This window comes from Penicillium bovifimosum, assembly GCF_028826915.1.
Source record: "Penicillium bovifimosum strain IBT 22155 chromosome Unknown utg000003l_segment0_segment0, whole genome shotgun sequence".
Classification (NCBI taxonomy): Eukaryota; Fungi; Ascomycota; class Eurotiomycetes; order Eurotiales; family Aspergillaceae; genus Penicillium; species Penicillium bovifimosum.
Window position 1 is genome coordinate 2506052 of NW_026622712.1, and position 27715 is coordinate 2533766.

General features: G+C 51.1%; 9 protein-coding genes across 9 annotated transcripts; 5 read left to right on the plus strand and 4 right to left on the minus strand.

Annotated features, from left to right (window-relative positions):
• Nucleotides 1-681: 681 nt before the first annotated feature.
• N7515_003990 (GMC family oxidoreductase) lies at nt 682-2363 on the plus strand (the record flags this gene model as incomplete). The annotated part of the gene is made up of 2 exons (XM_056664734.1): nt 682-928; nt 982-2363. 2 exons carry the CDS (start codon nt 682-684, stop codon nt 2361-2363), a joined length of 1629 nt encoding a protein of 542 aa, XP_056523791.1.
• A 487-nt stretch (nt 2364-2850) lies between these two features.
• Nucleotides 2851-4211, minus strand: N7515_003991 (N-acetylglucosamine-6-phosphate deacetylase; the record flags this gene model as incomplete). Its single annotated transcript, XM_056664735.1, has 2 exons — nt 2851-3762; nt 3843-4211. The coding sequence occupies 2 exons, from the start codon at nt 4209-4211 to the stop codon at nt 2851-2853; spliced, it is 1281 nt and encodes a 426-aa protein (XP_056523792.1).
• Nucleotides 4212-5102: 891 nt separating this feature from the next.
• On the plus strand, nt 5103-6790 carry N7515_003992 (unc-93 family MFS transporter; the record flags this gene model as incomplete). Its single annotated transcript, XM_056664736.1, has 3 exons — nt 5103-5714; nt 5762-6465; nt 6520-6790. The coding sequence occupies 3 exons, from the start codon at nt 5103-5105 to the stop codon at nt 6788-6790; spliced, it is 1587 nt and encodes a 528-aa protein (XP_056523793.1).
• A 449-nt stretch (nt 6791-7239) lies between these two features.
• On the minus strand, nt 7240-9183 carry N7515_003993 (Peptidase S10 serine carboxypeptidase; the record flags this gene model as incomplete). The annotated part of the gene is made up of 6 exons (XM_056664737.1): nt 7240-7877; nt 7935-8112; nt 8139-8306; nt 8358-8373; nt 8427-8667; nt 8721-9183. The coding sequence occupies 6 exons, from the start codon at nt 9181-9183 to the stop codon at nt 7240-7242; spliced, it is 1704 nt and encodes a 567-aa protein (XP_056523794.1).
• A 1595-nt stretch (nt 9184-10778) lies between these two features.
• On the plus strand, nt 10779-13870 carry N7515_003994 (uncharacterized protein; the record flags this gene model as incomplete). The annotated part of the gene is made up of 6 exons (XM_056664738.1): nt 10779-11056; nt 11112-11697; nt 11748-12725; nt 12775-12812; nt 13394-13495; nt 13552-13870. 6 exons carry the CDS (start codon nt 10779-10781, stop codon nt 13868-13870), a joined length of 2301 nt encoding a protein of 766 aa, XP_056523795.1.
• A 533-nt stretch (nt 13871-14403) lies between these two features.
• On the plus strand, nt 14404-15263 carry sld5 (putative GINS DNA replication complex subunit Sld5; the record flags this gene model as incomplete). The annotated part of the gene is made up of 2 exons (XM_056664739.1): nt 14404-14580; nt 14646-15263. The coding sequence occupies 2 exons, from the start codon at nt 14404-14406 to the stop codon at nt 15261-15263; spliced, it is 795 nt and encodes a 264-aa protein (XP_056523796.1).
• Nucleotides 15264-15618: 355 nt separating this feature from the next.
• On the minus strand, nt 15619-18239 carry N7515_003996 (cullin family protein; the record flags this gene model as incomplete). The annotated part of the gene is made up of 4 exons (XM_056664740.1): nt 15619-15790; nt 15840-17710; nt 17761-18144; nt 18195-18239. The coding sequence occupies 4 exons, from the start codon at nt 18237-18239 to the stop codon at nt 15619-15621; spliced, it is 2472 nt and encodes an 823-aa protein (XP_056523797.1).
• Nucleotides 18240-18505: 266 nt separating this feature from the next.
• On the plus strand, nt 18506-19147 carry N7515_003997 (DNL-type zinc finger protein; the record flags this gene model as incomplete). Its single annotated transcript, XM_056664741.1, has 1 exon — nt 18506-19147. The coding sequence occupies one exon, from the start codon at nt 18506-18508 to the stop codon at nt 19145-19147; it is 642 nt and encodes a 213-aa protein (XP_056523798.1).
• Nucleotides 19148-19565: 418 nt separating this feature from the next.
• Nucleotides 19566-27432, minus strand: N7515_003998 (uncharacterized protein; the record flags this gene model as incomplete). The annotated part of the gene is made up of 3 exons (XM_056664742.1): nt 19566-19846; nt 19921-20708; nt 20783-27432. 3 exons carry the CDS (start codon nt 27430-27432, stop codon nt 19566-19568), a joined length of 7719 nt encoding a protein of 2572 aa, XP_056523799.1.
• Nucleotides 27433-27715: the final 283 nt, after the last annotated feature.

A 27715-nucleotide genomic window follows, 5' to 3' on the forward strand; every position in this document is an offset into this window, starting at 1 on the left:
TATCACTTAAGGTACTCGGTACCCGGCCACTGTGCATATGCACTCAATTGCCAAGTACCAGGTACATTCAGTCAGCGGCTGAAGGTGGCTGAACTCAAGTCTGGGGTTGATTCGACTAATCTCATTTTTGCTTTTGCGCTTGCTCTGTTTGGGAATAAAAGTCCACAATACTTCCATAAGGCGGAAAGTGACGCAGTTATCTACACATCTCCTGGTCACTCGGTACCAGTTATCGGAAAGGAAGTCCTATCTTGCCTATCTTGACTTCAATGTGCATGACTTGACATCCTTAGCCTTTACAACTAGACCGATGATATGCCGTTAAGGGAAACTCTTTTGAAGTGTCGGTGGACGTAGTGGACCTCCAAGACGCATTACCTAAGACACTCTTCTAACTTCTCCCCACTCTTCGTGATCGTCACCACTCACAACTCGGGTTCCCCGAGGCTAACGGGAAAGGAAAAGAAAGAAAAAGAAAAAAAAGACGAAAAGGGTGGAACGGATGTTGGTATCCACCTCAAATCATTGGCTTGATAGTCGTTGACTCGATCAGACCACCCCCCACTGCTAGCCTTCGTGAAATTTCTCTTTAAGTAGCTGATCTCTTCTTCATTATCCTCCTCACTATATATATATATATATACGTACATACATACTGTGCATATTCACTTGGTATTCAACATGGCCACTACTAATGAGCTCCCCGCTGTTGATGTCAATAGCTATGACTACATCGTCGTCGGTGGCGGTACAGCTGGCTGCGTGATTGCTGCACGCCTGGCCGAGTACCTCCCAAACAAGCGTACTCTGGTCATTGAAGCGGGTCCCAGTGATTTCATGGACGATCGGGTTCTGAACCTGAAGGAATGGCTTAACTTGCTCGGCGGCGAGCTGGACTATGACTATGGTACCACCGAGCAGCCTTTCGGTATGGCACAGTCTATTCAAAATACAAACTGCAGCTTGTGCTGACTTTTCCAGGCAACAGCAACATCCGTCATTCCCGTGCAAAGGTTCTGGGAGGTTGCTCCAGCCACAACACTCTGATTTCTTTCCGTCCCTTCGAGTATGATTGCCAAAACTGGGTGGCCAAGGGCTGCAAGGGCTGGGACTTTGAGACCTTCACCCGCATCATTGACAATCTGCGCAACACTATCCAGCCGGTACACGCACGCCACCGCAATGAGCTGTGCAAGGACTGGATCCAAGCCTGCTCCACCGCTATGGACATTCCTATCATTGAGGACTTTAACAAGGAAATTCGGGACACGGGTGCGTTGACCCAGGGTGTCGGCTTCTTCAACGTTTCCTACAACCCCGACGATGGTCGCCGCAGCAGTGCCAGTGTCGCCTACATTCACCCCATTCTCCGTGGTGACGAGAAGCGTCCTAACTTGACCATCCTCACCAACGCCTGGGTCAATAAGGTGAACGTTGAGGGTGACACCGTGACTGGTGTGGATGTGACTTTGCAGTCAGGTGTCAAGCACACTCTGCGTGCCAAGAAGGAGACCATTTTGTCCGCCGGAGCTGTCGACACCCCTCGTCTGATGATGCTCTCTGGTCTCGGCCCTCGTGAGCAATTGTCCTCTCTCGGTATTCCCGTTGTGAAGGACTTGCCCGGTGTTGGTGAGAACCTGCTGGATCACCCCGAAAGTATCATCATGTGGGAGCTTAACCGCCCCGTCGATCACAACATGACCACTATGGACTCTGACGCCGGTATCTTCTTGCGTCGGGAACTGCCCAACTCCGCCGGCTTCGACGGCAAGATTGCCGACGTGATGATGCACTGCTACCAGATCCCGTTCACCCTCAACACTACTCGTCTTGGTTACGAGGAGCCCCTGGACGCCTTCTGCATGACCCCCAATATTCCCCGTCCTCGCTCCCGCGGTCGTCTCTTCCTGACCTCCGCTGACCCCTCTGTGAAGCCTTCGCTGGACTTCCGCTACTTCACCGACCCCGAGGGCTATGATGCTGCCACCATCGTGGCCGGTCTCAAGGCCGCCCGTGAAATCGCCAAGCAGTCCCCCTTCAAGGAGTGGATCAAGCGCGAGGTGGCGCCTGGCCCTAAGGTGCAGACTGACGAAGAGCTTTCCGAGTATGGCCGTCGTGTTGCTCACACCGTGTACCACCCCGCTGGTACCACCAAGATGGGTGACGTTGTCCGCGATCCTATGGCAGTTGTGGACCCTAAGTTGAAGATTCGCGGCCTCAAGGGCGTCCGTATTGCTGATGCCGGTGTTTTCCCCGATATGCCCACCATCAACCCCATGCTGACTGTCTTGGCCATCGGTGAGCGGGCCGCCGAGCTGATCGCTGGCGAGGCTGGCTGGTCTCGCAACCAGCCTCGTCTGTAAAGCAGGGGCTTTGGACGCGTCAAAATCTGACATGCCTGTAAAAAATTGTTTCTGTTCTGGGTTTATTTGGAGTTATATAATAGCATATGAGCGAGCGGCGCAGCAGTGCGCCATCGAACTTGAACATGAAGGATCGTCTTAGATCCGGGGAAATTTCGAGCTCGGCCGTCCCCAGCCAGTGTCTGCGAGCCAGACCCTCGATTACATAGATTCATTTGGCATATAGAAATGATCATTGAACGAGACGATCAACCAGATTATCTATTGAACGACATTGGAAGGCTTTTCGAGATTCAATATTATTTCTGCCTGATAGATGGGAGCGGGTGCTACAACCTGGCATTCTATGCGCCAATGCGAAACCACGAGTTTAGAACGCCTGTGAAAAGCAACCGAGATGAAAGGACCTTCGAAATATGCTGAAATGAGAAAACCCGCAGAAAAGTGAACCAAAGCAAAAATATCTCAACCAAGACCGGGAACTGCCTTAAGCGGCCACAGCGGCCTTGTCAGTATCGTGGATCTTGGCACCCAGCTTCCACACCTGATCGACCGTCAAAGTACTGCCAGAAAATGGATCGTCACTCTCACCCAGCACTACGAGATCAGCGTCAGCACCGGCTTCTAACGACCCCTTGACACCCTCCAATCCAAGCAGACGTGCCGGCGCAGCAGTGACGGCGTTGATAGCCTCAGCCGTCGACGCACCCGACCAGCGACGGAAGTTGTTAACGCACTCAATAAGCGTAGCGGAAGATCCGGCAATCTTATCAGAACCCTCGAGCGTCAAGCGCGCGCCGGTCTTAACAATTCGTTCGCCGTTCGTCCACTCATAGACCCCATCCGGAAGACCGCAGAGACGCATGGCATCAGTCACCAAGATGAGCCCATCCGGGTGCGCATTGTACGCAATCTTGATGGAAGTAGGATGCAAGTGAATGCCGTCGGCGATAACGCCGTAGAACGGCCTTCGGCGCTCACTCTGTCCCAGCAGCCCAAAAATACCTGGGTTGCGGTGATAGAAGGGCCGCATGGCGTTGAATAGATGGGTAATCATGCGAGCACCCTGATGCGTTGCCTTGACGGCCTGCTCGTAGGTTGCATCGGAGTGGCCGATGGAGAAGATGATGTCGCGCTTGACGATTTCGGGAATGTGCTCCATCATGTTGCCGACTTCTGGTGCGGCTGTGATCATCTTGATGGGGTTCGCGCTAGTCATGTTGTCGCTGCCGTAGCAGTGGAGGAGATCCTCCAAGGTTTGCGCGGCGCGCAGGACTTCGGATTTGTGGATGCCGTTGCGGCCGGCGCTGATGAAGGGCCCCTCGGCGTGTGCGCCTAGTGACTCGGCACCATCCTCGGGTTTGTGCGTTGCTGCTGTCGGGCCGAGGGAGGGGAGAACCTGGGACGGGATATGTTAGGTTCCATGATCTTTTAGGCCAAATACGAGTTTCTCAGGGAGGCACTTTGCACATTGCTCACCTTCCAGTATACTTCGGGCGTGGAGCTCACGAGAGTCGGCAAATAGGAAGTCACACCGGTACGGGCCAGCCCGCGGTTGACCATGCGCAAACCCTCATCGTATTTCTCTTTTGATTCACAGGGCACGGAGAAATCAAAGCCATGGGCACCGTTCAATTGGACATCGATCATACCCGGGGCGAGGATACGGCCGCCAAGGTCAATAATGACGTCGGGAGACAGGTGCAATCCATAGAAGGCTTCTTGATCCTTCAAGATCTTGCCAGTCAGCGAGTCGATCCAGAGATCTTGTTCGACCAAGGTCGAGCCGCGAACCAGGCGGCAGTTCGTGAACTTGGTGATGCGCGGGGTAGAAGTTTTGCCCGGCATGTTGAATATGACAGGAAGCGATTCCTATCCGATCAAATTCTTGTTGTAAGCCTGATCTAAAAGAAAAGATGTAAGACAGGGGACAAGAGCCAAGTACATAAGGAACCGGATGAAAGCCAGGCACAATGATGTAACCTTTCAAATTGGACCCTGGTGACATTCGGCATGCCGATGTGGTATAGAACATGGGGAGGGGGGGGCTACCTTAGCGCCCGCCTGACAGTGCTGACACTGTAAAGAGTTGCTTATCGTGGCTTATCGTGGCTCATTATGGGGTATGGTGGCTGTACCAATGCCATACACTGGTTGTAAATTGCCGTATTATATCTTTACAATGCAATTTCGTACCCGGCCTGTAATTTAATTCCATCCCGAAAATACCGTAAAGTTCCCGAGTCCCCGCATGCGACACTCCGCATGCGGGTCTCCTCCCAATGCAACATCTTTCGCGGTCGCATTGGAAGCTGCTGCTGCTCAGTTCTCATTATTCATCGTTTCCCATTAAACGTGATGACTCTTCCTTTTCCTTCAGACTGGGCAGACTGCTGATCTCCATATTGTCTCTCCATTGTATCCCCGCAATCGCAACCCGTGGAAACCGGTCACAATGTCGCAGTCTAGGGGGAAAAAATGGATCCTCGAGATAAGACAATCATGAGACTTCGGCTATTTAATGGTCTACTAAATACTAAAAATACTTAGCTTCGTCTGTGTCGAAAAAAAAATTCCTTTCGATTTCTGCAGAATCCGAAGACTTAAGAAATTCCGTTTGCATCGGCATTCTTCGTTGTCCTTCCTTGTTTCTCACGTGGGAGAACATTCTTTGGCCCCTTGGGCTTGTTTGTTGATTTTCACATCTCCTCGTCCCTGTAGATCTTGCATCCTACAACTATGGCTGAATCGGAAAAGCAAACACCAGAGCAGACGGAGATGTCGACACAGCAATATGCGTCGTCCACGTCTGCTCCTCATGATCCCGAGTCGGGCGTGGACCAGGCAGTGGTAGGCCCGGCCTGGATGTACAAACCGTTATTCAAGATTGGCAAGTGGGAGGCTCCTTACTTTGCCTCTCCAGAGATGCAACTATACCTGGTGTCGTTTGTCTGCTTCTTATGTCCTGGCATGTTCAACGCCGTCAGTGGTCTCGGTGGTGGTGGACAAGTCAATGCCCACGATGTGAACAATGCCAATACTGCACTATACAGTACCTTCGCAGTAGTCGGTTTCTTCGCCGGCTCCATTGCCAATCGCATTGGCCTCCGGCTCACACTATCCTTTGGTGGATTTGGATACTTCCTCTACGTTGCATCTCTCCTTTCGTACAATATCAACCAGAATGCAGGCTTCCTCATTTTCTCCGGAGCTTTCCTCGGTGTTTGTGCCGGTCTGCTATGGTGTGCGCAGGGTGCTGTGATGCTGAGTTATCCACATGAACACGAGAAGGGCAAGTACATTGCCGTTTTCTGGGTTATTTTCAATTTGGGTGGTGTCATTGGTAGCTTGGTACGTTCACCCAAACCAAAAGAAGAGCAAGATACTGATATCAACAGGTCCCTCTCGGTCAAAACATGCACTCAACGGCCGGCAACGTGAACAATGGCACGTACATTGCCTTCCTGGTTCTGATGGCCATCGGCTTCGTCCTCTGCTGGTGTCTGGCAGATAGCAAGCACGTCAAGCGCAAGGATGGCTCACGCGTGATTGTGATCAAAAACCCAACCTGGAAATCTGAGATCCTGGGACTGTGGGAGACACTGATCAACGATTCGTACATCGTCCTCTTGTTCCCTATGTTCCTGGCCAGCAACTGGTTCTACGGATATCACTTCAACGCCGTCAACCTCGCCTACTTCAATGTTCGCACTCGAGCCTTGAACAGTCTTCTGTACTGGCTCATGCAGATGGTCGGCGCATTCGTCTTCGGCCAACTCCTGGATTTGAAGGGTCTCTCCCGTCCGTGGCGTGCCAAGCTCAACTTCGGCATCTTGCTCGCTATCACCATGGGCATTTGGGGTGGCGGATATGCCTTCCAGAAGACCTACACTCGGGAGACCGAAGGTCTTGGCACCGATTTCACCGACAGCGGCTACATCGGGCCTATGTTCCTGTACATGTTCTACGGGTTCTACGATGCTGCTTTCCAGACCTGCACCTACTGGTACATGGGTTCTCTTTCCAACAACAGCCGTAAACTGGCCAACTTTGCTGGTTTCTACAAGGGCATCCAGTCTGCTGGCGCAGCTGGAATGTGGAGGTGAGCATTCCTTGCTTTCGGATTTTACATTGGACCTAACTAACAAGTCTTCAGTTTGGATGCACAGGAGACGCCTTATATGACCGAATTTGCTTCTTGCTGGGGTCTGCTCGTTGGTAGCATGCTCGTTGCCTCGCCTGTGATCTTCTTCAAGGTCAAGGAGACTACTGCCGTTGAAGACGATCTTCGATTCTCCGACGAAACCGCCGTCGATGTCCTTGGCGATACTACTGAAATGTCTGGCATGGATAAGTCTCATGCCGAAACTCACACTCCTGCGGAGACGCTCCGTGATTCTCACGATGAACGTTCCACCAAGGAATAAATGGTCGGCTAGATATAACAGTCTCCGCCGCTCATGTGTATCACCACTCGGTCATTCTATATTTGGTCGCCTTTCGTTTCCCACCACGGTGTTGAACTATCTGCATTTATGAGGCATGTCAATCTTTGTTTGCGAACTCTTTTGAAACGTTCTTTGCATACTCGATGTCGGTCAACTTCCGTTCGCTTTGATGATATTGTACATTATCGCGGTTATTATACTTGAATTCCAGGACTTTCGCTCCGGTTGTTTGATATCTGCTCTCATTCTGTGGAATCTTTGATCGTGTCAAATGAGTTTCCCTCTATGGTAGAAATACTTGTATCTAGTTTTGTGACATTTCAATGATAACATTTATTCATTCAGCATGCCGCTCTTCACCTAGGTGTACTATATATACGTTGATTCAATAATGCATCTATTTGCAAGGTTGAGAGATCCCTCATGTTTCACCACCCCCGTGGAATCAGAGGCTTCCTTGTCGGCGTAGGCAATGGCACCGAAGACTGAGTATGAGTCGCCGACACGGGCCCAGAGGAACCAGCATCGGGTTTAGCCTTCTTCTCACCCTTGGAGAGTTCCCAGCCATTCAGCGTGCGATTAAACAGCTGCAGCGAAGCCTCAGGTTGATAGTATGGCACCTCATGACCAGACTCATAAACGCGGGTGAAGGAGAAATTGCCATATTCCCTGGTCTCACCGTATTCGACACCGTCCACCAAGAACGGCGCATAGCCGGCCTTCTGGAACTCTTCGCTGTGCTTGTACTTTGCCGCCAGGGAGATGGCCTCGCCACCGAACCAGTTGCAGATGTAATCTGCGTCGCCGTAGATGAGAGCGACGCGGACAGGGCGGGAGAGGATATCTTCCAGGTCTTCGAGGAAGTTGGGCCAGACGAAGTCACCGGTTTGCTGGAAGGCAAAGTAGACCTCGTTGTTGGACTGGGTGTAATTCACGTCGACGCCTAGGGCGTTCATTACTGAGTCTTTGGCGAGGTACTCGAGGTAGTAGCTCTCCGGGGTGGGATCGTTGGACGGATGGCGGATATCGTAAGTGCCTCGGCCGCTAAAGGTGTAGTATGGACCCTCTGAGATTGTTTGTTAGCTACGAAACGTCAAACCATAGGTGTACCCGATCTACATACCGACGTTGTCTCGGCACATGTTGGTGGCTTCGGTGCAAATTGCGTAATCGGACAGCGAGGTACGATTCAACATCTTGCAAGATGCGACTTGATCCTGGCAGCCGTTTGGCATCTCATTTGCGAATTTCATGTAGTTGTATACCGTGTCATTGACCTTCGTCCTTGTCAGTATGTATGTCTGTTCATAAGTTTTCGAAGACTTACAGCCTTGATGCCGTAGGTGTTATTCACGGCAAACTCGGGGTAGTGCTTGGCTTGGATTCCTTCGTCGATGATTCCGTTGATGATACCCAAGGTGTTGAAGTCAAGCTGGATGCCTTCCTGAGTGCCGTTGGCGATTTTCTGGTTCTCTTCGTAGAAGTGATCGAAGAACTGCGAGTGTTAGATCTAGAGAATCAGAGATCGAACGAATGATTGGCTTACGGCAGGTCCATAGTGTCTAAAAGAGTCAGTCAATTGGAATTGGATTCACGGATATCAGGATCGACTCACCCTCCATAACTTTCAGTCCACAGATTGAAGCTCTTCGACTTGATTCTTGCGTCCAGCTTGGGAAGACCACCCAGGAATCCCTGCAGGACCTCCCAGGTAGCTTTGGCCGCAAGTACGGTTGTATCAATTGCGGTGGCATTAATCTTTGGATAGCGGCCCTCGACGCCCGCAAAGTCCGCATCTTCAAATGCACCGGTGTACGGGTTCAAGGAGCCGGCTTCCTTCTCAGCATAGGAGAAGCCTGTGGTAATGTCAGCCGGAGGCTCAGAGGGGAGCATAATGAGATGTACATACCAACACCCAGCGGCTGGGACAAAAACAGCATATTGGAGACCTCGTTCCAGGAGTGCTCGTTGATATAAGATTCATTCTTCTCATTGATATGACAAGGACCCAATTCCTCAAACAATCCAATCAACGAGTCACTTCCCGGTCCACCGTTCAACCACAGAGTAATCGGCGCATTCTGAGGGTCATGACGAGCTTCGAAAAACCAGAAGAAGGTATGCTCTGTGGGGGAGATGTCCACATAACCGGAATAAGACTTGACTCCGGGGGTTGTCTCACAAACGCCCTCTTTACCCGGCTCTTTATAGCGAATTGTGACATTATTCGCCGTTTTGATGGTCTTGACGTGGGTAGGGTGCTCAGGCAGCTGCCGACGGAGTAGGGCCTCCAAGCCTTCCAAGCCCTCATCCGAAGGCACGGCCAGCGCCACTGCCGCTGGCACTAAGGGGATCCAGTTGAAGAGACGCATAATGAATAAGAGTCTATTCTGACAGACTACTTTTACAGGGTCCTGGGGATACTTATATAGCTCTAGAAGAGGGGAATCCTCAATCGTCAAAAAGCCTAAAGCAAACATATCGTCGCTTCTGATAGGACTGTGTACGATTTAGCGAGAAATGAGCTGCATACGGTCGGCGAAGACTTCCTATGAGAAGATAGATTCTCATTTCTAATCAGTCAACTCCGCAGGAGCTCCGGATAAAGGTCACATCGTGAGGGGAAGACTGGAGAGATTCCAAGGTCAAGCCCCTGCGCGCGTGTTGATGGTTGGGGTTAAGGGGAAAGATCGACAGCGCTAGATGGGGAGAAATGCAGCCGAAAACAAATATCGGTCTCACAGAGATCTTTGACCTTCCAAAAGTGGTGAGGAGCTGCAGGCGAGTCCAGATGCATGTGCAACGTGGATGTCGCTAGAGGAGGCCACCACGAAAGATATCGTCTTCCGACTCCCGAGAAATGACGTGCTATCACCTGTGTACACAGTGTGTTCCATCGGAATTGTATGTATCGAAGGTTGAAAAGAATGATGCTTTTTCAGGGCTTAGGTTAGGGTAGATAGCCATAGGATAATTAGGGTAAGTGACTAAGTGACTAACTATAACTTAAACAAGGGGAGTACTCCGTATCGATTGGCATATCGATATGGGAGAGGATGTTTATGAGGCGAGGAGATAAGCATCCTGAGGCTGCACTCGGAGTGAAAGAATAGCATTGTCCAATAGGAATGCACTGCCAAGCCGTACATAGACAGGTCCTTTTGCATACAACTACTGTACCAGTGTACCTAGCAGATAATCGGTTATTGAGTTAACTCGACATTATCTTTAATATCTTATCGAGTTGCACCTTATTTAATACTCTGTACTTAACTATTGCATACTACTCCGTACTGCCGTGTAGTTATGGATGAACCGGAGAAATACTAATCCGAAATTAGGGCCAGACTCGCTTCGCCTCTTCTCGACTTAGAGATCGTCCCAGTCCATTTCTTTTTTTGTATCAGGAATTGAATTGATTGGCTAGTTTACAATGGCCCAATTAAAAACCCAAATACTAGAGGACTTGCCTTCCTCACACGGCGTCACCTCCGTTCTTTGTTGATAGGGGGCCAGAAGATCTGAGATGTTTTATCTTTAAGCTCTCAATGTCTCACTGGTGAAACCTCCCAACACCCATCTCGATCATTTGTGCTGCAGAGTAAGTCAGATCTGGGAATCGATCTCATCTCCCTCAATCATGGTTTCTGACCCTGCATACCCCCAGCCGAGATAAAGTAAAACGGCAGAGCAACAGCCTTGCATGAGATTTGGAAGCCAGCCATCTCTAGCACTCCAGCACTCCAGCCATGACTGAAGCCTCTTAAGCCCGGTTCCGATCGTGATTTTATACCCGACCACCCCAATGGATACAGGCAGGAAATTGCATTATATCCAAGCTTCAAAACGGTTGCACTCGATCTAATTTGCGAGAAATCGGGATTTGAGCGAGTTTGTATATACTATCGCCGCTCCACTCAAATTTGGTCCAGACCGAAGTATACCTGGGGACACGTGAATTCGGATAATGGCGTCTACACCGGCGATTCTCGTTCACGCACCTGATGCAATGGATGAGAATGAGAAGCAAGAGCCCACTCCGGTTCCTGAGCTAGCCAGTCCTTATCCGTCCCATCCAATTGCCCAACTCCAAGGCCCCTTTGAAGAATCAATAGTGGAGGCGTCCGACACCGAACCGACATGGACGGTTGACATTGATGCGCAAGAACGACGGCGCGATCTGTTGGAGAGTGAAGAATATGAGCGACTTTGCGGGAGGAAATGGCGCCAACGAACATCTGAGAAGTAATTACACATCAATGGTTGGGATGTTGGCACCTGAGCTAACCACTTGATATAGATATCATCCCATTTGGAAACTGATCTCGCAAATGGTATTCGGAGTCCATCTTCTAGCCAAGGGTTCCGCCAAATCAGATGTCACGGCGATGAAGACCTTACAGAAACATGTAAATGAGCTGGACGGCTTTCTGGAACGAACCACCGAGGACTTCTCCATTGTGCGGCTAGACGTTCGCATTCGAATTCAATATCTAAGCCTACCTCTGGGGAATCTAGAGGTCTTCGATGAGATGCTCGAAGATCGACAATTTCGGCTATCGATCGTCGCTTATAACGATCACATCGAACATTCTATTGCCAGGTTCACCCAAGCGATCACAGACTCTCTCAGAGACCTGCAAAAGGCAAAAGAGGCAATGGGTGCATTGTGGTTCTATATGCAAAAGCTTGCAGACGAGGGCTGCTTTGAGACCGAGAGTCTCAAACCTTTCCAGCAGGCCATGATGGACAACATGGAGGGATGGATTGTCGCTATCTCCAGGCTTCGTCGACGAGGCACTTCCCTTCAGAAGGCGCTCAGCCAACTTGGCTTAGCGACTACCGAAATGCAACGACGGGTGGGCGTCGCAAGTAGAAAGGATGTGGTGAGTTGATAGGGCCCGACTTGATCGTTCTATTCCGCTAATCCGCACAGCGATCATTCATTAAGCAGACCAACAGAGCTACACCTCGGAGCAAGTCAATCAAACAGAGACTTTTCGAAAAGGGGCAGCCCACATTGGAAAAGCCGCTACCTCGCGACCCGCTATCCAAGCCAAAGACACCGACCACATCAAAGCATACCACCACTCCTCCCGCCACAGCTAATCAGCCCACCCCAGTCGACCCAGCCGACCCAGCCAAGTCGAGCGATGGTATTCGGCGCAAGCTTATGAGCCGGGCCAAATCATGCAGTGCTCTTATAGCAGAAGCCGGCGCCGGCGCCGGCGATGAGCCACCTCCCCTACCATCGACACCCGGAAAGGTCAAACGAAAACTGTCCCGACCGTTTTTACCCAAACGCGCTGCCAGCGAGAGACTGGACAAGGCTCAAGATCGACCGAAAACAGCACCTTCACAGCCATCACGACCCTCGCGCAGCATCTCCATCGAACAACTACGGGCATTCTGCACCACGCCACGGCCTCGTACCGGGCACTCGACAGTCAAGTCGCCGACCCGAGCGCGGCAGGAAACCCATGACCAACTCACACACGGCCGCGACAACATGAAGGATCAAATCTCCCAATTCCTCAAGACGGATCGCGTCATTGAGGCTTGGGACAGCGTATCCAAGAATGCGGCTAGCTGTGCACGCCCGATCGCCAAGACGAAAGATTGGCCCAGCAGCATCTTCCGAACCAAATCGACTACACAGACCAAAGGCAACACAAGCTTGTCCGGGCCGGACCTGGAAAAGCAGATGTCCTGGATACAGGAGACATTTGAAACGTTACCAACATACTCTTTCAAGGCCAAGCCTGACCTTTCCCCTCGAATCCATGTTTTGTCAGTGCAAATGACACTGGATGAAGAAGTTGGGGCTGAGAGAGAGGCGAGTTTGGATATGCGCAGTGAAGTCGGGTCGATTATCACCGCGTTGCCGACTGTACCGGCGCCACCCATACCACCGGTATGTCTTTTCTTTTGAAAGATAGAATGTTCTAGCTGACCTTTTACAGATCATGTTAGAGCATCGGTCACGATTGATCGACTGCGTGTAGGATTTGTATAATTAGTCCTGGAGGACACTTAATTTCATAGACTCAATACATAGACCAAGGCCATACGCTTTACAACGCTCTGCACAGCCTCTTTCAATTCAAATACTTGCTCAGCCCTGCGCCTCAGTCCCACAAGTCCACCTGACGTCGACCTCGGCAAACTGGGAGGCATTTATATAGTCTCCTGGCTGCTCAGCATTTAACTGATTTCTACTGACTTCTTCTATTCTTTCATTCTTTCAAAGGAAATAATACCATAAACTACAAAACTACAAATCTACAAATCTCCGTAAATTACAAATCTACAAATTTCCAACCCAAAACTTGCAGCCTAAAGCGCCAAGGACCTACGACCCACCGCCCCAGCCCCGTTGACGTCCATCATCTCAGCTCTTGATTCTTGATCGCATCGTCCTCTTCCGCTTCCTCTCTCTAGATTTGTTCTCTCCTCTTTTCTCTACCTTGAGATAGAGTTAGAAGTTCCCTCATGGCTGTTCTATATCCCCGATACACCTGGTAAGGCATCCCCCCCGAGACCGCTGAGTCCCTGACACCACATCTTACTGACCCGTCCCAGCTATGACGGCAACTGCGACTATTCCACTTGGGATCATTGGGGTCGCTGGGTCGCATTCGCTGTGATCGTCGGTGTAGCGTTTCTCCTCTTCTTCAGCTTCGCGTGAGTCTCCTTTTCCCAAGCGTCCGATGACCCGGATCCTAACAAGATTACTCCAGATGTTTCAACGCACGTCGCAGACGAAACCATGGCCAGCGCCCGATAACCGGGACTGGGTGGATGGCTCCTCCTCCCGGACCTCCTCCGCCAAACCAGCCTATCTACGGACAACACCCTACCTACGGCGACAACTACTACCAGCAAAACGCACCACCACAATACAGCCCTAACCCTCAGAACTATGGCTACTTTGGCGCACAGTCCCCACCACCGCAACAGCAAGGAATCGAGCTGCAGCAGCCTGCAAATGCATACACCCCACAAGGATCGTACGCGCCTCCTCCTGGGCCGCCGCCGCCAAATGCGAGCAAGGGCTAGAGTTTGCCAATGAACCTGGCTTTGAGAATCTTCCGAGTATTGCGTTCGCGATGCACCGGAAACTAATGGTTTATGGCGTCAACTGGGTGCGAAACTGTATTCATTTTTCTGTTTATGATATGATCGACAGTGAATATCTCTTTTTCTTTTTTACTACTTAATGTTCACGGTTTCATGTCACTGAATGAACCCGGAACTTGGATTTTGAGGGTTTTTGCAAGCTAGAGGGACTTGCGGATATGAAGTCCTCTCATACTTAGTTTGTCTAATACATATCTTGAAGACCAAGTGGATTTGAATAGAATCCGAATGCTGCTATGTTTCGGGGATGGTCGGAGTAGAATGTCCAGCAAAACAGTTTTATACAGTCAAGTCATTTCTCTCGACTCTCTTCATCTCATAGACCAACTTAGTAGATCCATTCCCCACATCGCATCACCAAAATCCACTTGACCAAATATAATTAGTGCCTGGGGCACCCTCCCGCCCTATGTACCTCGCCGCTCCACCGCATTTTCACTCGCCACCTCCCCATGGATATCGACGACATTCTCGCCTCGGTCGACCACGGACCAGGCGCCAGCCGCGAGTCCGCAGCGCTAGACCACCAGCTCCTCACGCGCTTCTGGGTTTCCGAACGCGCCGTGACAGAGGTCCTACCATGGCCGGCCCCGCTGATGGAGCGGATAATGGACCGCGTACGGAAGCAGGTAGCCATTCCCTCACATCCAGCATTGGGGCCCTCTGGATATAACCAACTAACAAAAATTCCCAGATCGAAACAATTGAAGACCTAGCCGCATCATCCGACATCCTCACAACCGACAACCCGAACCTAAACCTCCGCCTCTCAATTCTCCAAACCGACCTCGCCCGCACCCAATACATAGTCCGCAGTCTGTTACGGGCCCGTCTAGCCAAAATAACAAAATACAGCATGCACTACCTCGTCCACCTGGCCTCACGGAACAAAAACCCCTCAGAAACCCAATCCACCGCCTCCCAGAACCCCAACCAACAGCCCGCAGACTCCGTACCAGATATCTCGTCATTGACGGATCTGTCGCCGCTTTCTGAGTCCGAGGCGTCGTTTTTACATGCACACCAGACATTGCTGGCGGGACACTACGCTAGTTCGTTTATGGGTGCGTTTCCGCGGCAGTTGAGACGGTTGGATGATAATGCGGGTGGGACGAGTATGATCCAGGGACCGGATTTGAAGGAGGTTGTGTTCGTTCGGTGTCTTGGGGCGGAGGTTCCCGTTGTCGTTGGTGGGGAGGATGAGGAGGACGGGGATGAGACGGGGGTTATGATGAGGATGGGGGATGTTTGGGTTGTTCGGTGGGAGGGGGTTAAGGCGGCTTGGGGGAAGGGGGAGGTGGAATTATTGTGATTGGGCTGATATTGGACGAGATGGGTTATGGGGATACGGGATATGGGATGGCATTGATATTTCATAGCGGAGTAGCGGCTTCGCTCTCACCTGCACCTGGGCTGGCGTTTGACTTACGGATATATTTTATACTTGAGACTCGAAACTTCATAGATCCATTGCGAGACGACATCTGCCATAGCAACTGATGTGTATTGGTTGTCAAATATCTGAAAAATCGTCTATTGACTTCATTTAATTCATCCCTTTTTCATAGACGCCAATCGCTAAACCCAGAAAAACACAAACCACCGATGCAAGGACATTGGACCGTGATATCGTAAAAGAAGAGAGCGAAGATAATCGTCTGGGATGTCTACGCGACATACCCATAAGTAGGCGGTTCCTCGGAGACTCGCTCGAGGTATTCGCGGTCAATCAAACTCTCAATGCGCCGTTTGATCATATTCACATCTGGAACAAAGCGCGCGGAGAGTTGGGAAAGCGTCTCGGTCATTAGTTGAGAGTGAGTGAGCTTCTTTCGTTGTCTGCAAGAGGTTAGTCTTATATCACATATATGGGGTGGAGAAGGCATACTTCATAATGCGGACGATAGCAGCCTCGATGCTGCCGTTTCGTTCGTCGTTCATCTTCTTCTCCGTGTCCTTGCGCTGGTCTTTGTTCTCGACCTTATTGGCACCGCCGCTGACAACGCCAATGCGTACCTTCACAAACGGACTGTGGAACTCATGGTTGAAAGAGAAAGCGTCCGTGGGTTTCACATCCTTGCTCATGGGATTCTTCTTCAGGACTCGAGTTTTCGGCGCGACGGCGAGCGACTGCAGGTTGCGGATGAGGTCGTGGTCAGGGATCAGGGTGCGATTTTTGATATCGTCAAAAGTCAGAGACTCGCCGTCTGGGACGTCGTTGAAGAGCAGTAAAATGATCAAAGCGTGGGTTGAAACGTTGAGTTCGTAACGCTGTACTTTGCCATTAGGGCGTATGAACGTGGCGCGAATATCACCAGTGCCCATGTTAGCTTGCCACGACAGTTTGCGACCACTGTGCTTGTCGAGATAAAAGCGCTCGAAGCTTTGTTTCAAGGCATCGATCTCCCGTGGGAAGATACAGGGCAATCGGACTGTGCCCTCTTTGACGTTCGACATGATCTCCATCGGCCACATGGTACTTGTAAGAACGTTGACCTCCAAGTCCACTGGTTTCTGGTCGGGATCACCATTGCGCGCCACATACTCCTTGTAATTGGCGGTAAGGTCTTCTGAAATGGTCATGTCCTTGAACATGGACTCAAGTCGTTGAGTAAACTGGTTACCGACCTCCATCTTCATTTTAGAAATCATCTGCCTCTCTGCATCCATGCTGGCAGAGCGCTTCATCAGAAGTCGGCGTGACAGATGTTTCTTGTAGTAAGACTCGAAGAGATCCTTGTCCTTGATGTACCGCAGCAGGGTAATTCCATTGTCCAAGAGAGCATCCACCTCACTTTCTGTCTTTCCTTTGATGCCTTTCTTCAGATTCTCATCGAAGAAAAGCGACAAGTACTCGGAGTTTCGCGGGTTCAAGTTGATGAACTCCGCAAAGCTGGCACCGATCGAGGCCTGAATCCCCTGGTCAGATGAGAAGGAATTTGCCCGAATGTCATCAAACTTCTTTTTGAGAGCTAGAACGTCGTCCACCCAGCGAATTGCTGCCACCGTTTGCTGATTCTGTGGTTTCTCTTTGTCCTTCGCTTTCTCGGGCTTCTTCTCGCTTTCGTCGTCCTTCTCAGCCGGGGCTGGGGCTTGTGGGAGGAGTATGGACGAAGCATTGACTTCTTTGCCCATCTCCACAATCCGCTTCTGGACTGCCTTTGTCAGAGCCGACTTCTTGTTGTCGACTCGTCTATTGAGCACGTATACATTTCGTAGTCCGTCCAGCTGATGATGATCCAGCATGTGTCTCACGCCGGTCCCCTCGAGATTGACGACTTCTTCGATATTGGCGCGGATCAACTCCGAATCAAGCAGGTCAAGGACCTTCGGCTCTGTGGCGGTGGATAGCATGAAACGGCATCGCTCCTGCTCCTCGCTGATCCGCTGGGTTGTGAGTCGGCAAAACGTGGTAGCGTCCCCAATCTCCAACAACCGTTGGCCTTCTGCCCGGTAGAACTCTTTGCTTGTATTCAAGAATGCAGGTTCAAAGACAGTCAGATAGAGCTTCGAGCTCTCCTCTTCAGTTAGGGTTTCATAAAGACCCTCCAACATTTGGATGCAATGCCGGATGAGCGGCCGCTCAATCAGGTGTCCAGACCTTTCTAGTTGGATCATAAACAGTATGGTAGATTCGAGAATATCCAGAACCGTCAGGTTAGAGCTGGGACGGATCGAGGATCGTAGGATGTGATCTCGGAATAGTGACATGCACACGACGTAGATGGGCGGGTGATCATGGCTCCTCACCATACGGTCCTGCGCGGGCGTTAGAAACTTCATTAGGGCTCACATCCGAAGAAACATACCATATATAAGAGAACATCGGCGACCATGCCCATACCAAACTGATAGTCTTCCCAGGCAACCTTCAGGGCAGTCAGGAACTTCTCGCCCTCCTCCCTCCGCTCACTCGACTGATCCTGGGCATCTGTTGATTTTTCCGCACGTATCAAACTGGCGGAAATGGAATCTGTGACGATGGCTTGAACACTGGTCTGGAGCCAGTTCTGTTCCAGTTGTTTGACGTTCTCGTAAAGATCAGGGGCCCGCATCATCAAAACGATCTTGTAGGCAAGTCGGTAGATATCTTCATATTCGAGAGATGCATATTCTTTGGTGTTTATGCCAGTCAAAAACGACGAGAGGTCCGTCCATATCGAGTCGAAGTCTTCGGTCTTTTTGGAGACACCCTACAAGTATAGTTAGCGGGGGATCGTTAGAAGTCTGCGTGCCCACATACCCTCTTGGGAGCTCGAATTTTATGACGAGCTCTCATAGCAGCCATATTGAAGGCCAGGTAAGAATTGTTGATAGCGTTACTACGGAGATCTTGTTGAAACTGTGAAGTTGGAGAACTGCGCTCTCCGCGGAGGGCCACCCGGAAGATCTGTAGTTCCGCCTAACTCAGCATCGTCATCTTATCTTGAGTCTTTTTTCCAACACATTCACATCTATCACAGCCTTGTCAATACATTCATTTGGGATTCAGTGCATACTCAAGTCCAATTGAAATCTCGAAACTCTCTGATAATTCCACACACACCACCAACAATGCGCCCATTCACCTCGGGCCTCCGCCCATTGAATACCTTCGTGTCGCAAGCCAAGTCCTACACCACGATTGCGCGTCTACAACCCTCACGTTTCCTCTCAACAAACCCAATTCACTCGCGACCAACTCTTCGATCATCGCCACTCCCTCGCTCGCGCATTCTCACCCCCCAATTCCGATACAACTCAAGTGCACCTCGCCCTCTCACCGACTCGAACAAGAGCCAGGCAGAGCAAGATGCCGAATGGGAAGCTCAGAACCAGGAGCGTCGCAAGAACGAAGAGGCATACCGTATCACCTTTACATGCAAGCCCTGTGGCCATCGCTCCGGCCACCGGATGTCCAAGCAAGGCTACCACCGTGGAACGGTCCTTATCCAATGCCCTTCCTGCAACTCGCGTCATGTTATGAGTGACCATCTGGGTGTCTTCTTCGATAAGAGGACTACTCTGGAAGATTTACTGAAGGAGAAGGGCCAGGTCTTGACTCATGGTCGTACAGATGGGAACTTGGAGTTTTGGGATGATGGTACTGTGAAGAGTTACGATCTGGAGGGCAATGAGAGGCTCGGCTCTCCTAAACAAGAATCTTCTGAGTCAGAATCTCCTGAGCCAGCATCTCCTGGCGAGAAGTCGTCTTGAAGTCAAGAGGAGGTGTACATATGCATGTTCGGTGGATTCAGTGCATATCTCGGTGTTTGGTCAAGATTTTTGTCTGCATAGACAGGCTTGTATATTATGGCGAATGGCGGGCTCTCCACTCTCAGCATGGCAGGATCCAGGCGACGAAGGGAAAGATAGACTAAATAGCAGATCATCCATGTACATTGGATTTAATCCTGACTGACCTCGTTTCAAATCAATCCCTTGAATACATAGAGTACTGTGCCCAACCTACGTTTACGACTAAGTACGAAATAGACCACGATTCTGTACAGAAGATAAATTGTTCTGAAAGGTATATACAACCTAATGCAAAGGATTCCATTCCACCCAAACGCCTTTTTTTGTATGCCAATAACACCTTAGGTTCTCATGAAACATGCAAATGCCACATCGTCTACCAACCGCGTCTCTTTCCACGGTGCTCCAAGCCCTTCTCACGGCGCTTCTCTCTCTTCCGTTCGTTCTTCTTCATCTTTTCACGTCCGTACTTCTCCGGGTCGGCAACAGCATCAATGCGACGCTTAGCCCGTCGTCCTTCGCGGCGTTCCTTGATAGCCGCCTGAACACGAGAGATCTGATCCACGTACTCGGTGGTGCCGAGTTTCTTTTGTAGTAAATCCAAGACCTCGTGACAGTTGGAGACGAGAGATTTGTAAGTATTCTGGAAAGTCTCGTCTGATGAGCGGGGGCCGGAATCGAAGGATCCGTCAGATGCTGCAGGGGAATGAGAATAACGCGAAGGGAAGGACGGATCTGGTCAACCTCGACATGGCGAATGAGCGCAGCAAGGAGCGTGATAGCAGCTGTTTTGGGGATAAGCGCATTTGCTCGGCCGGAGATAGTTTCGCGACGCAGCAGGGAGGAAATCTGCTTAAAGACGTAGTGAATGGCAGATCTGTTGCGTTCCACCTTGACTACTTCGGTTTCCTCTTCGGCTTCACTGCCACTAGCCTCATCCTCGTCTTCAGATTCTGATACGACATCCCCGCCTGCCAGCTTGGGAAGTTCCAGCCCATTTTGAGAACAGCAGCGGCCAAGGAAAACAACGTTGCGCACACTTTGCATCGCGAGTTCCTCGGAGATGCCTGGTGTACGCAGACTGCGGAGACCGGCACGAAGAAGCTGCAGCATGGCCGGCTTGTCCAGGACAAGACCGGAGCTGCCAGCCAGAGGCAAGGAGGCATAACCAGCGGCGGCATTCGTCTTGGCCAGATCAGCCAGCCACAAGCCCACGAGGTTTGCGGCACAGGTCTTCACCCAGGCGTGAGGGAAGAACAAAGACTCTTGAACCGACGTCCAGATGGAGGCGCATTCAGGGCTCAATGCGAGAGTGGAAGCCGTCTTGCAAAGCTTCGTGAAGAGCTGCAAGGCGAAGTAGAGCGCTTCCCAGTTGCCGTTCTCGTGGTCATCAAGGACGGGCTGCATCAGATCGGGGAGGATTTCAACAACAAAGCGGGCCTCTTTATCTTGCCCAGGCTGCTCGGCATCAAAGTAAATCCGCATGGCCTGCAATCCAATGCTGCAGAGAGCCATGTTGCTGGTCTGTTCCAACCATGAATGAAGGGGGTGAGAATAGTCTTCATCTGCTCCCGATCTGCACGATTGAAGAACTCTCCTAGCAATGTGCCGGCCAACTCGCGGCACTCTGGCGACTCATCATTCGCCATAGCAAGGACAACAGGTAGGAAGAAGGTGCTGATGATATCCTGAGCCAACTCCTGTCCAGTCTTTGAAAGAAGCGTGTGTATGGCTTCCATGACCGACTGTCGTCCCGACTGGTGCTCGTAATCCAGGTTCTTGGCGAAGAAAGCGAGCTGTTTGGTCCAGCGACTCTTGGCCTGCGGGTACTCGATCAGGAAGTGAACGTAGGTGCCTCGGGCGAGATCCCGGGCAGATCGAGTCTGGTTGGTCACCATCATGGTGGCGATGTGATCCATCAGCTCGTACATTTCGGGCACAACGAGCTTGCGAGACATGACGGCGCGAATGAAGTTGAAAGTCACACCTTGGCGATCCGGCTCTTCAATGTCGGAAGTCAAGCGCTTGAGCAGGTAAGCAAGATGACCATCACGGAGCTTGGTGTTCTTCCGTTCACGCAGCATGGTGGAGATCAACTTCAAAGAAGCCTGCGCGGCTTCGGAGTTGGTGCTAGGAGACTCTTTCACAAGCTTGACTGCTTCAGTGAAATATACGTGCGAGTTCTCGTCAATCTCTGGCAGCGGAAGCTTGATGATGGTGGACAACAACCGGAGAGCAGAAACCTTGACTTCTTCCTGTGCTTGGACGATGGCATCACCAATGATGGGAATGAAACCGGACAAGTTGGAAGCCGTCATCAACACACTGAACTTGTTGAGAATCGCACGAAGCACATCCATCGCGAAACGGGTCAGCTTGTAAACATGAGAAGATGTCGTGCCCCTGTGCTCGCCACGCTTGGCTCCTTGCAACCTGACCAAGAACCGCTCCTCGTACCTGGTCTTGGGCGCAGTCTCTTTCGTTTCGGGAGCATTGTCCCGGTAGGCCTCTTGGATGACCTCGTAACAGAAGACCAACATATCGCGACTTTCGGCATCAGGATTTCTCAAAAGACCAATGCTGATTCTTCGTAAAAGTTCATCAAGCTTCTTGACGAGGCTCGAGTTGAGCTTCTCACATAGAAGCGCCTGCAGAGGCCGAACCAGGTTCGACAATTGGCTGATAGTAGAGATCTTCGCAAGAAGCTCCATAGAGTCATAGCTCTTGCTGCTCTTCACCTCCTGCATCTTGCTGGTGTATCCTTCAGCATCCTTTTCTTGGCCGACTGTACCAAAGGTATCATCCATCACGACTGCAACCAATTCCTTCAAACAATAGTCCAAATCTCCTTGCTTAAAGTGATCAGTGGTTGTCACAAGCATGGAGTGAACAGTGAAAGAGAGAACGTGAAGCTGGTAGCCGCGCGCGAGGACGTTGCGGAGCTCTTTCAAGATATAACCGAAATAAACAGGACCCAGAAGAAGTGCAAGCTCATTCAGTGTTTTGCGCGCAGTGTCGCGGGAGTCCTGTGCTTTACTCTTGAGAGTAGTGCAGACATCCAACAGGACCGGCGGGAGGCGGATGGCCAGCTCTTCTTCGGGGAGGATCATGAGAAGCTTGACAGTTGTGATCGAGGCTGGCAGACGCATACTCATCTCCTTCTCCTGCTTGTGGTGAATGTACTTGGTCAGGAAAGGAATGAAGTTCGTGGTAAGCTCCGTTGCAACCTTCGCAAGAGAAGGAACGCTTTTGGCGAGCGTGCACATGGGCTGCTCGACAATATCCATCTCATCAGCATCATTCTCGGGTTCTTTCTCATCGGTATCACCCTCGGGCTTTTTCTCGGTTCCCTTCTTTCGCTTCATTGCACTGGACAGCGCATCGGACATGCGACCCAGAAGCCTGAGAATGTTCTTCTCCTTTTCAGGCTTGCTTGTCATGTAGCTGCGGTATCTGCGGAAGTTTGCGCGGAATTGTCCCCATTCCAACCACTCCGAGAGAGCACCCAGTGTCGCAACACCTTCAGCAATCAGGTTGTGGGCGTTTTCATCAGCAGCATCCTCGAAGACGAAATGTTCGATCAGAGGAATGAAAATTGTGCCCAGATTCGTGGCCTGAATGCAACCCTGAGCTGCTTCAGCAGCCAGACGTCGCAATGCACGCTGCCGGCGATGTTGTTGAATGTGGAGGATGTTGTTGAAGAAGGAAGCTTCTTCGTCATCGCCGACTAGAAGCACATGCATATCCTGCACGGATGGTCTAGTGGGGTTGAGTTTGACAAAGTAGCCAATGACGGCAACGACTTCAGACCGAATGAGTTCAGACTTCTGTCGGATGCCGTATTGCAAAGAGGGGAATAGAACATCGTTAATGAGTGTCTCGAACTCTGCGTCCGGTTCTGTGGATGCCCGATCGATGAAGCGTCTCAGGCCAAAAGCAGCGCTGGATCGGATAGCAAGTTCTTCTTCGTCCCTGACATGGAAGAGCATGTTATAGAGAAGAGGTCTCCACTGCCTCGCGCTCAGACTTTGAGACAAATCATCGCTGACTGTTCGGAAAGCCTGCAAACGTCTCGCGTAATCAGGTTCGAGCTTCTTGACAGAGCGAGAGTTCAAATCGGCACACAAGTCGGCCACCACCTTGAGATCTTCGTCATGGGTGGCAAGAGCACCAAAGACACGAGAGAGCACTTCTCTGTTCGAGTCATCCTTGAAGTAATCGAACATGGAGCAAACCGCTTCGAAGACTTGTTGAGCAAGCTCAGGATCCGCCTTGGGGTCCCATAAGGGCAAAAAGTGCTCGAGGATCTTCAACAGTCCAGACTTGGTTCTGGGACTGACACGATCGGCAGGCTGACGAAGCAGATATGTTGTAATGCTCACAAGGCCATCGGTTTCCTTGGAGGATTCAACACAGGGGGCGATCAGCGAGAGAGCATTGACTCCTGAGTAAAGAACAGGCTTTGAGGGACCTCTTCTGAGCAGACGGCCAAGATGGAACAGACCATGCTCAAGGTATGGGGAGAGGACCTCGGATTTGATTTGCTCAGCTGGGAAGTCGGGCATCTCTTCGGTTTCCTGCATCTTTTTGCCGGTAGACAACTCAACCAGGGGCACGAGAATCTCATCCAAAATGAAGTTCTTGACTTCGTCGCGAGCTGACTCGACTGCAAGACAGTCAAGAACCTTGGTCAACACCTTGTCATTGTGCTGGACCAAGTAGAATGTCGATCTCGGGGCAGAGGCCCAGGTATGGAACAATCGTAGAAGCCCTGAAACACCTTGAGCTGTCTCGATAGGGAACTGATCAAGTCTGCTATCAATCATCTCTTTAAATATGATGCGGACGTAAGGGGTCCAATCATGGTCAGGGACAATCGAGAAGACCAAGTTGAGACAACGGATACACTCCGAGCGAATGTTTTGATACACAGGCAGAAGGCGTTCATCAGCGCCACCCTCGTTGTAGATTGCCCGACATGCTCGCACCAGGCAGTAGACAACCACATCCATCGTTTGCGATGCAAACTCGGTCATGCGGGTTTGCAGAGTCTCAAAGACAGTGCCGAGGAGCTTAAGCAGACCCAGTTGTCTCCTTGGGCTTGTCAACTCTTCCTGCAGGACACTCGGATCGTATTCATTGTCTTTCACGATGCCCACATTTGCAAGAGGACCGAAAGAGAGCTGCATGAAAAGTCCAAAGTCGTGCTCTGACAGGTGAGAGATAGTTCGGAGAATGGTCTTGCGTCTGCCAGCTTGACCGGCGGCGGCGGAGCCAGCCTTGGAAATCATTCGGCCATACAGCAAACGGAGGAGCACGGGAAGAAGGACCGCTCTGTGCTCCTCTTTAATCAAACTGTCTTCACTGCCGACGTGGACGAATACAGCAAGCTCATCCTTGAATCTGGCCTCATCCAAAATGTTGAGTAGGTTCTCCTGATACGGGAGCACATTGGGATCTTTCCACGTGAAAAGAACGTTGAGGGCATGCTTCTGCAAGTCAGAGTTACCGTGACACAAAAGGCCCAACACTGCTGCATGGACCTCGGGCGCCTTGAACAAGACAATAGGGTTGAGGAAACGCGCAAATAGGGTAAGCATGGACAAACGATCCCTGAAGCCCCACCGCACCTGCACATCGCCGGTCTCAGCATCCTCAGCCTTGGCCTCGGCAGTCGGAGCGTCATCTTGGTCATCACGCAACGCCCAGGATAAGAACAATGGCACGATCTGGCGCGAGCGCTTTTCGGCAACACCCGGTGCAGCGTTGAGAACACGAAGTGCATGGGTTCGCGGGCAAGCGGGGAGGATGTTTGCGACAGTGTGGTCTTCTTCGAACTGCTGAGACAGAACCTGATGCGGATCTTCTGTGCTCTTGGTGTTTGCAGCAAGAACCTTTTCGACCTTGGCAACGTTGAAACACTTGAAGTGGCTCTTGACGAAAGAGCTCTCATCGTCGTCTGCGGGGGCCTCGCTGGGCGCATCGGTGTCTCGCTCCGCCAGCCACTGAATGGACAAGTCGGAAACGATCTTCTCACCCTGGGGGTTCTCGCTAATGGTCTTCAATGCAGCAGCAGAGTCGTCCCACAGTGGGGCCAACTTCTTCGAGAACAAGCCGAAACAGAAGTAAGGGACCAAGGTAGCCATCCATCTGCGCTGAGAAATTTGAGGATAGAGAAGGGCGAGCTTTCGAATGTGCATAGAAATGGTTCTCACGGAGTCCATTGTCAGTGGGCTCTCTTCAACCTCGATGGCCAGTTCCACAGGTGAAGGTTCGTCTTTGGCAATGCGAATGATTAGTTCTCGTAGAAGTCGGAGAGAAACCAATCTCAATCTATGCGATGGGCTTGCCAAGTTCACAAGCAGGTCTTGAGCAAAGGCTTCCAGCGTCGGATGCTCGAGATCCGCAGACTCCGGGAGAGAGGTGATGAAAGCAAGAGCACCCTCCAAAAAGACTGGCAGGCGGGAGAACTTTGTGGCAGTGGCGATGATGGGTTTCAAGAGACTCGAATCGAGCTCTCCAATTCTATTGGCGAGTTCGACGTACGTTTTGAATCCCTGGCCGAGGAAGAACGTCAGGCCCTTGGACTGGGCGCTCTCACCTTCAGCTGCAGCATCTTGGAATGCGGAAAGAAGATTGGTATGCAACTGAGAAACCATCTTGGGCAATGTAGCAGGAGTGGCAAACAGAGAGATAGCCGTTGGGAGCTTGACCAGCGCATTAAGGAATGCTTCATCTTTGGCAGGATACACCAATGAATCTGTGATGCGAGACTTGAAGGCATCTGGACAGGAGACGTAGCCAGGCTGCGAGGCCTCCGGCGTGATGCAGCCAGCCTGATGAAGGCGAAGCAAGGTTAAGCAAGTCTCCGACTCCGACTGTTGCCACGACAAGTTGATGAACTTTTGGAAGGGCGAAAGAACCAAGCTCTGAAATCGCTCTGATCCCCATTCGGAGAATGTCGTGCAGAAGAATAGGAAGTATTTGGAAAGAGGGCCTGTGGACACCAGGTCCATGGTAGGGCGAAGGAAAGGTAGTAATTCGTCCATTGGGGACATTTGAAGAGCATATGCGACGCTTGTGAGGAGGTGTGATATCGTGCTTACCGGCACATCAGACGCTGACACCTGCTGGAGCAGGGACACCTGTATTTGATGGACGATCTTCCAATTCTGGATTCTGACACCCTTGCGAGTTGTCACAAGAAGGAACATTATACGGCAGCATTCGGTAAGGTTAGGGTTCGGTGTTGCTGTTGATCGATCTTCGATATACGCCTTGGCCGTGTCGAGGATGGGGGCAAAGGTATCGGGAGTCGTGGCATGGACAAGGCTGACAAGCAGACCGTATACAACCTCCGCAGGATCGCTATGATTCTCACTCGTTGGTGGGAGCTGATATAAAAGACAATTGAGGATGTCCATGCCGTTGGAGTGAAGCCCATTGTTGACTCCCCTAATAGCATCAGAGAACATGGTCATTAGACCCTCCCTGTAGTTCTCGGTATCTTTGTTATCGTCGGCGGCTTTCGAAATATCGTCGAAAAGGAATGAAATGGCGGTCTCGAGGGGCGCTTTGTTCTTGTAGTAGGCAAGGCCGGCCTTTCGAATGAGGAATGACATGGACTCAGCGGCGAACCTTGCAACAAATGGTTTCTGTCGCTCTTTGCCGAGATATGGAGTCATGATACCCAGCAATTGTCGCAGGTCCGGTACCAATAAGCGAGAGAGGAATTTGAAAATCCATGCCAGGCAAGTAAAACTCCACTCGACGACCTCGATGTCCGCATGTGTCGCTGCCACGGACGACACCAGTGTCACCGCCGTAGCGAAATGCTTCTCAAATTTGACGCCCAGATCCCGAGCGAACTGCGCAAGCAAGCTCAGCAGCGGCTCCATGCAAAGCTGATCCCGCTTCTCAATGAACTCCACCAACAGCCCCATGATCTTTTCCTCATGGTACAAGACTTGCGCAAAGCTCTCGGACAGAGGGTTGACACGCCGTACGAATTGTGTGAAATTGTCAGAAAGGTTCATTTCGAACCAGTGATCGAGGGCCGCTCGGAAATATGAGGATGTCTCGTCTTCATCTTCGCCGAAACTGGCGCGGCGCACGCGGTGGATGGGGTCGATTTTGAGCTTCGAGATGCGTGATGAAAAGCCCTCGAATCGATAGTTTTTTGTGGTTTCGGTGCCTGTTTTTAGGCGCCTTACAGGCTTCTGTTTTGAGCCTGTCCCCACCATCTTGACGGGTCTGACGAGCAGTACTGTTCGTAAGAAAGGTACTGTTCACTTTTTTTCTGTCTGCTCCGCATGGAATACAAAAAAGTTCATCGGGCTGGGGAATTTTATTCTTCCGAGTGATATCAGATACAATCACGTGGTGATAAGGATGGTCCAAGCTCCCTGTCGCAAGATCTTGGAGGTTGCGACGGAATATCCTGGGAATTGTCGCATGTAGCTAAACTGAGGTGGCACCTGAGGACATTTGGGGTGCTTGGAATATCTCAATTTTGTGTGCATTATC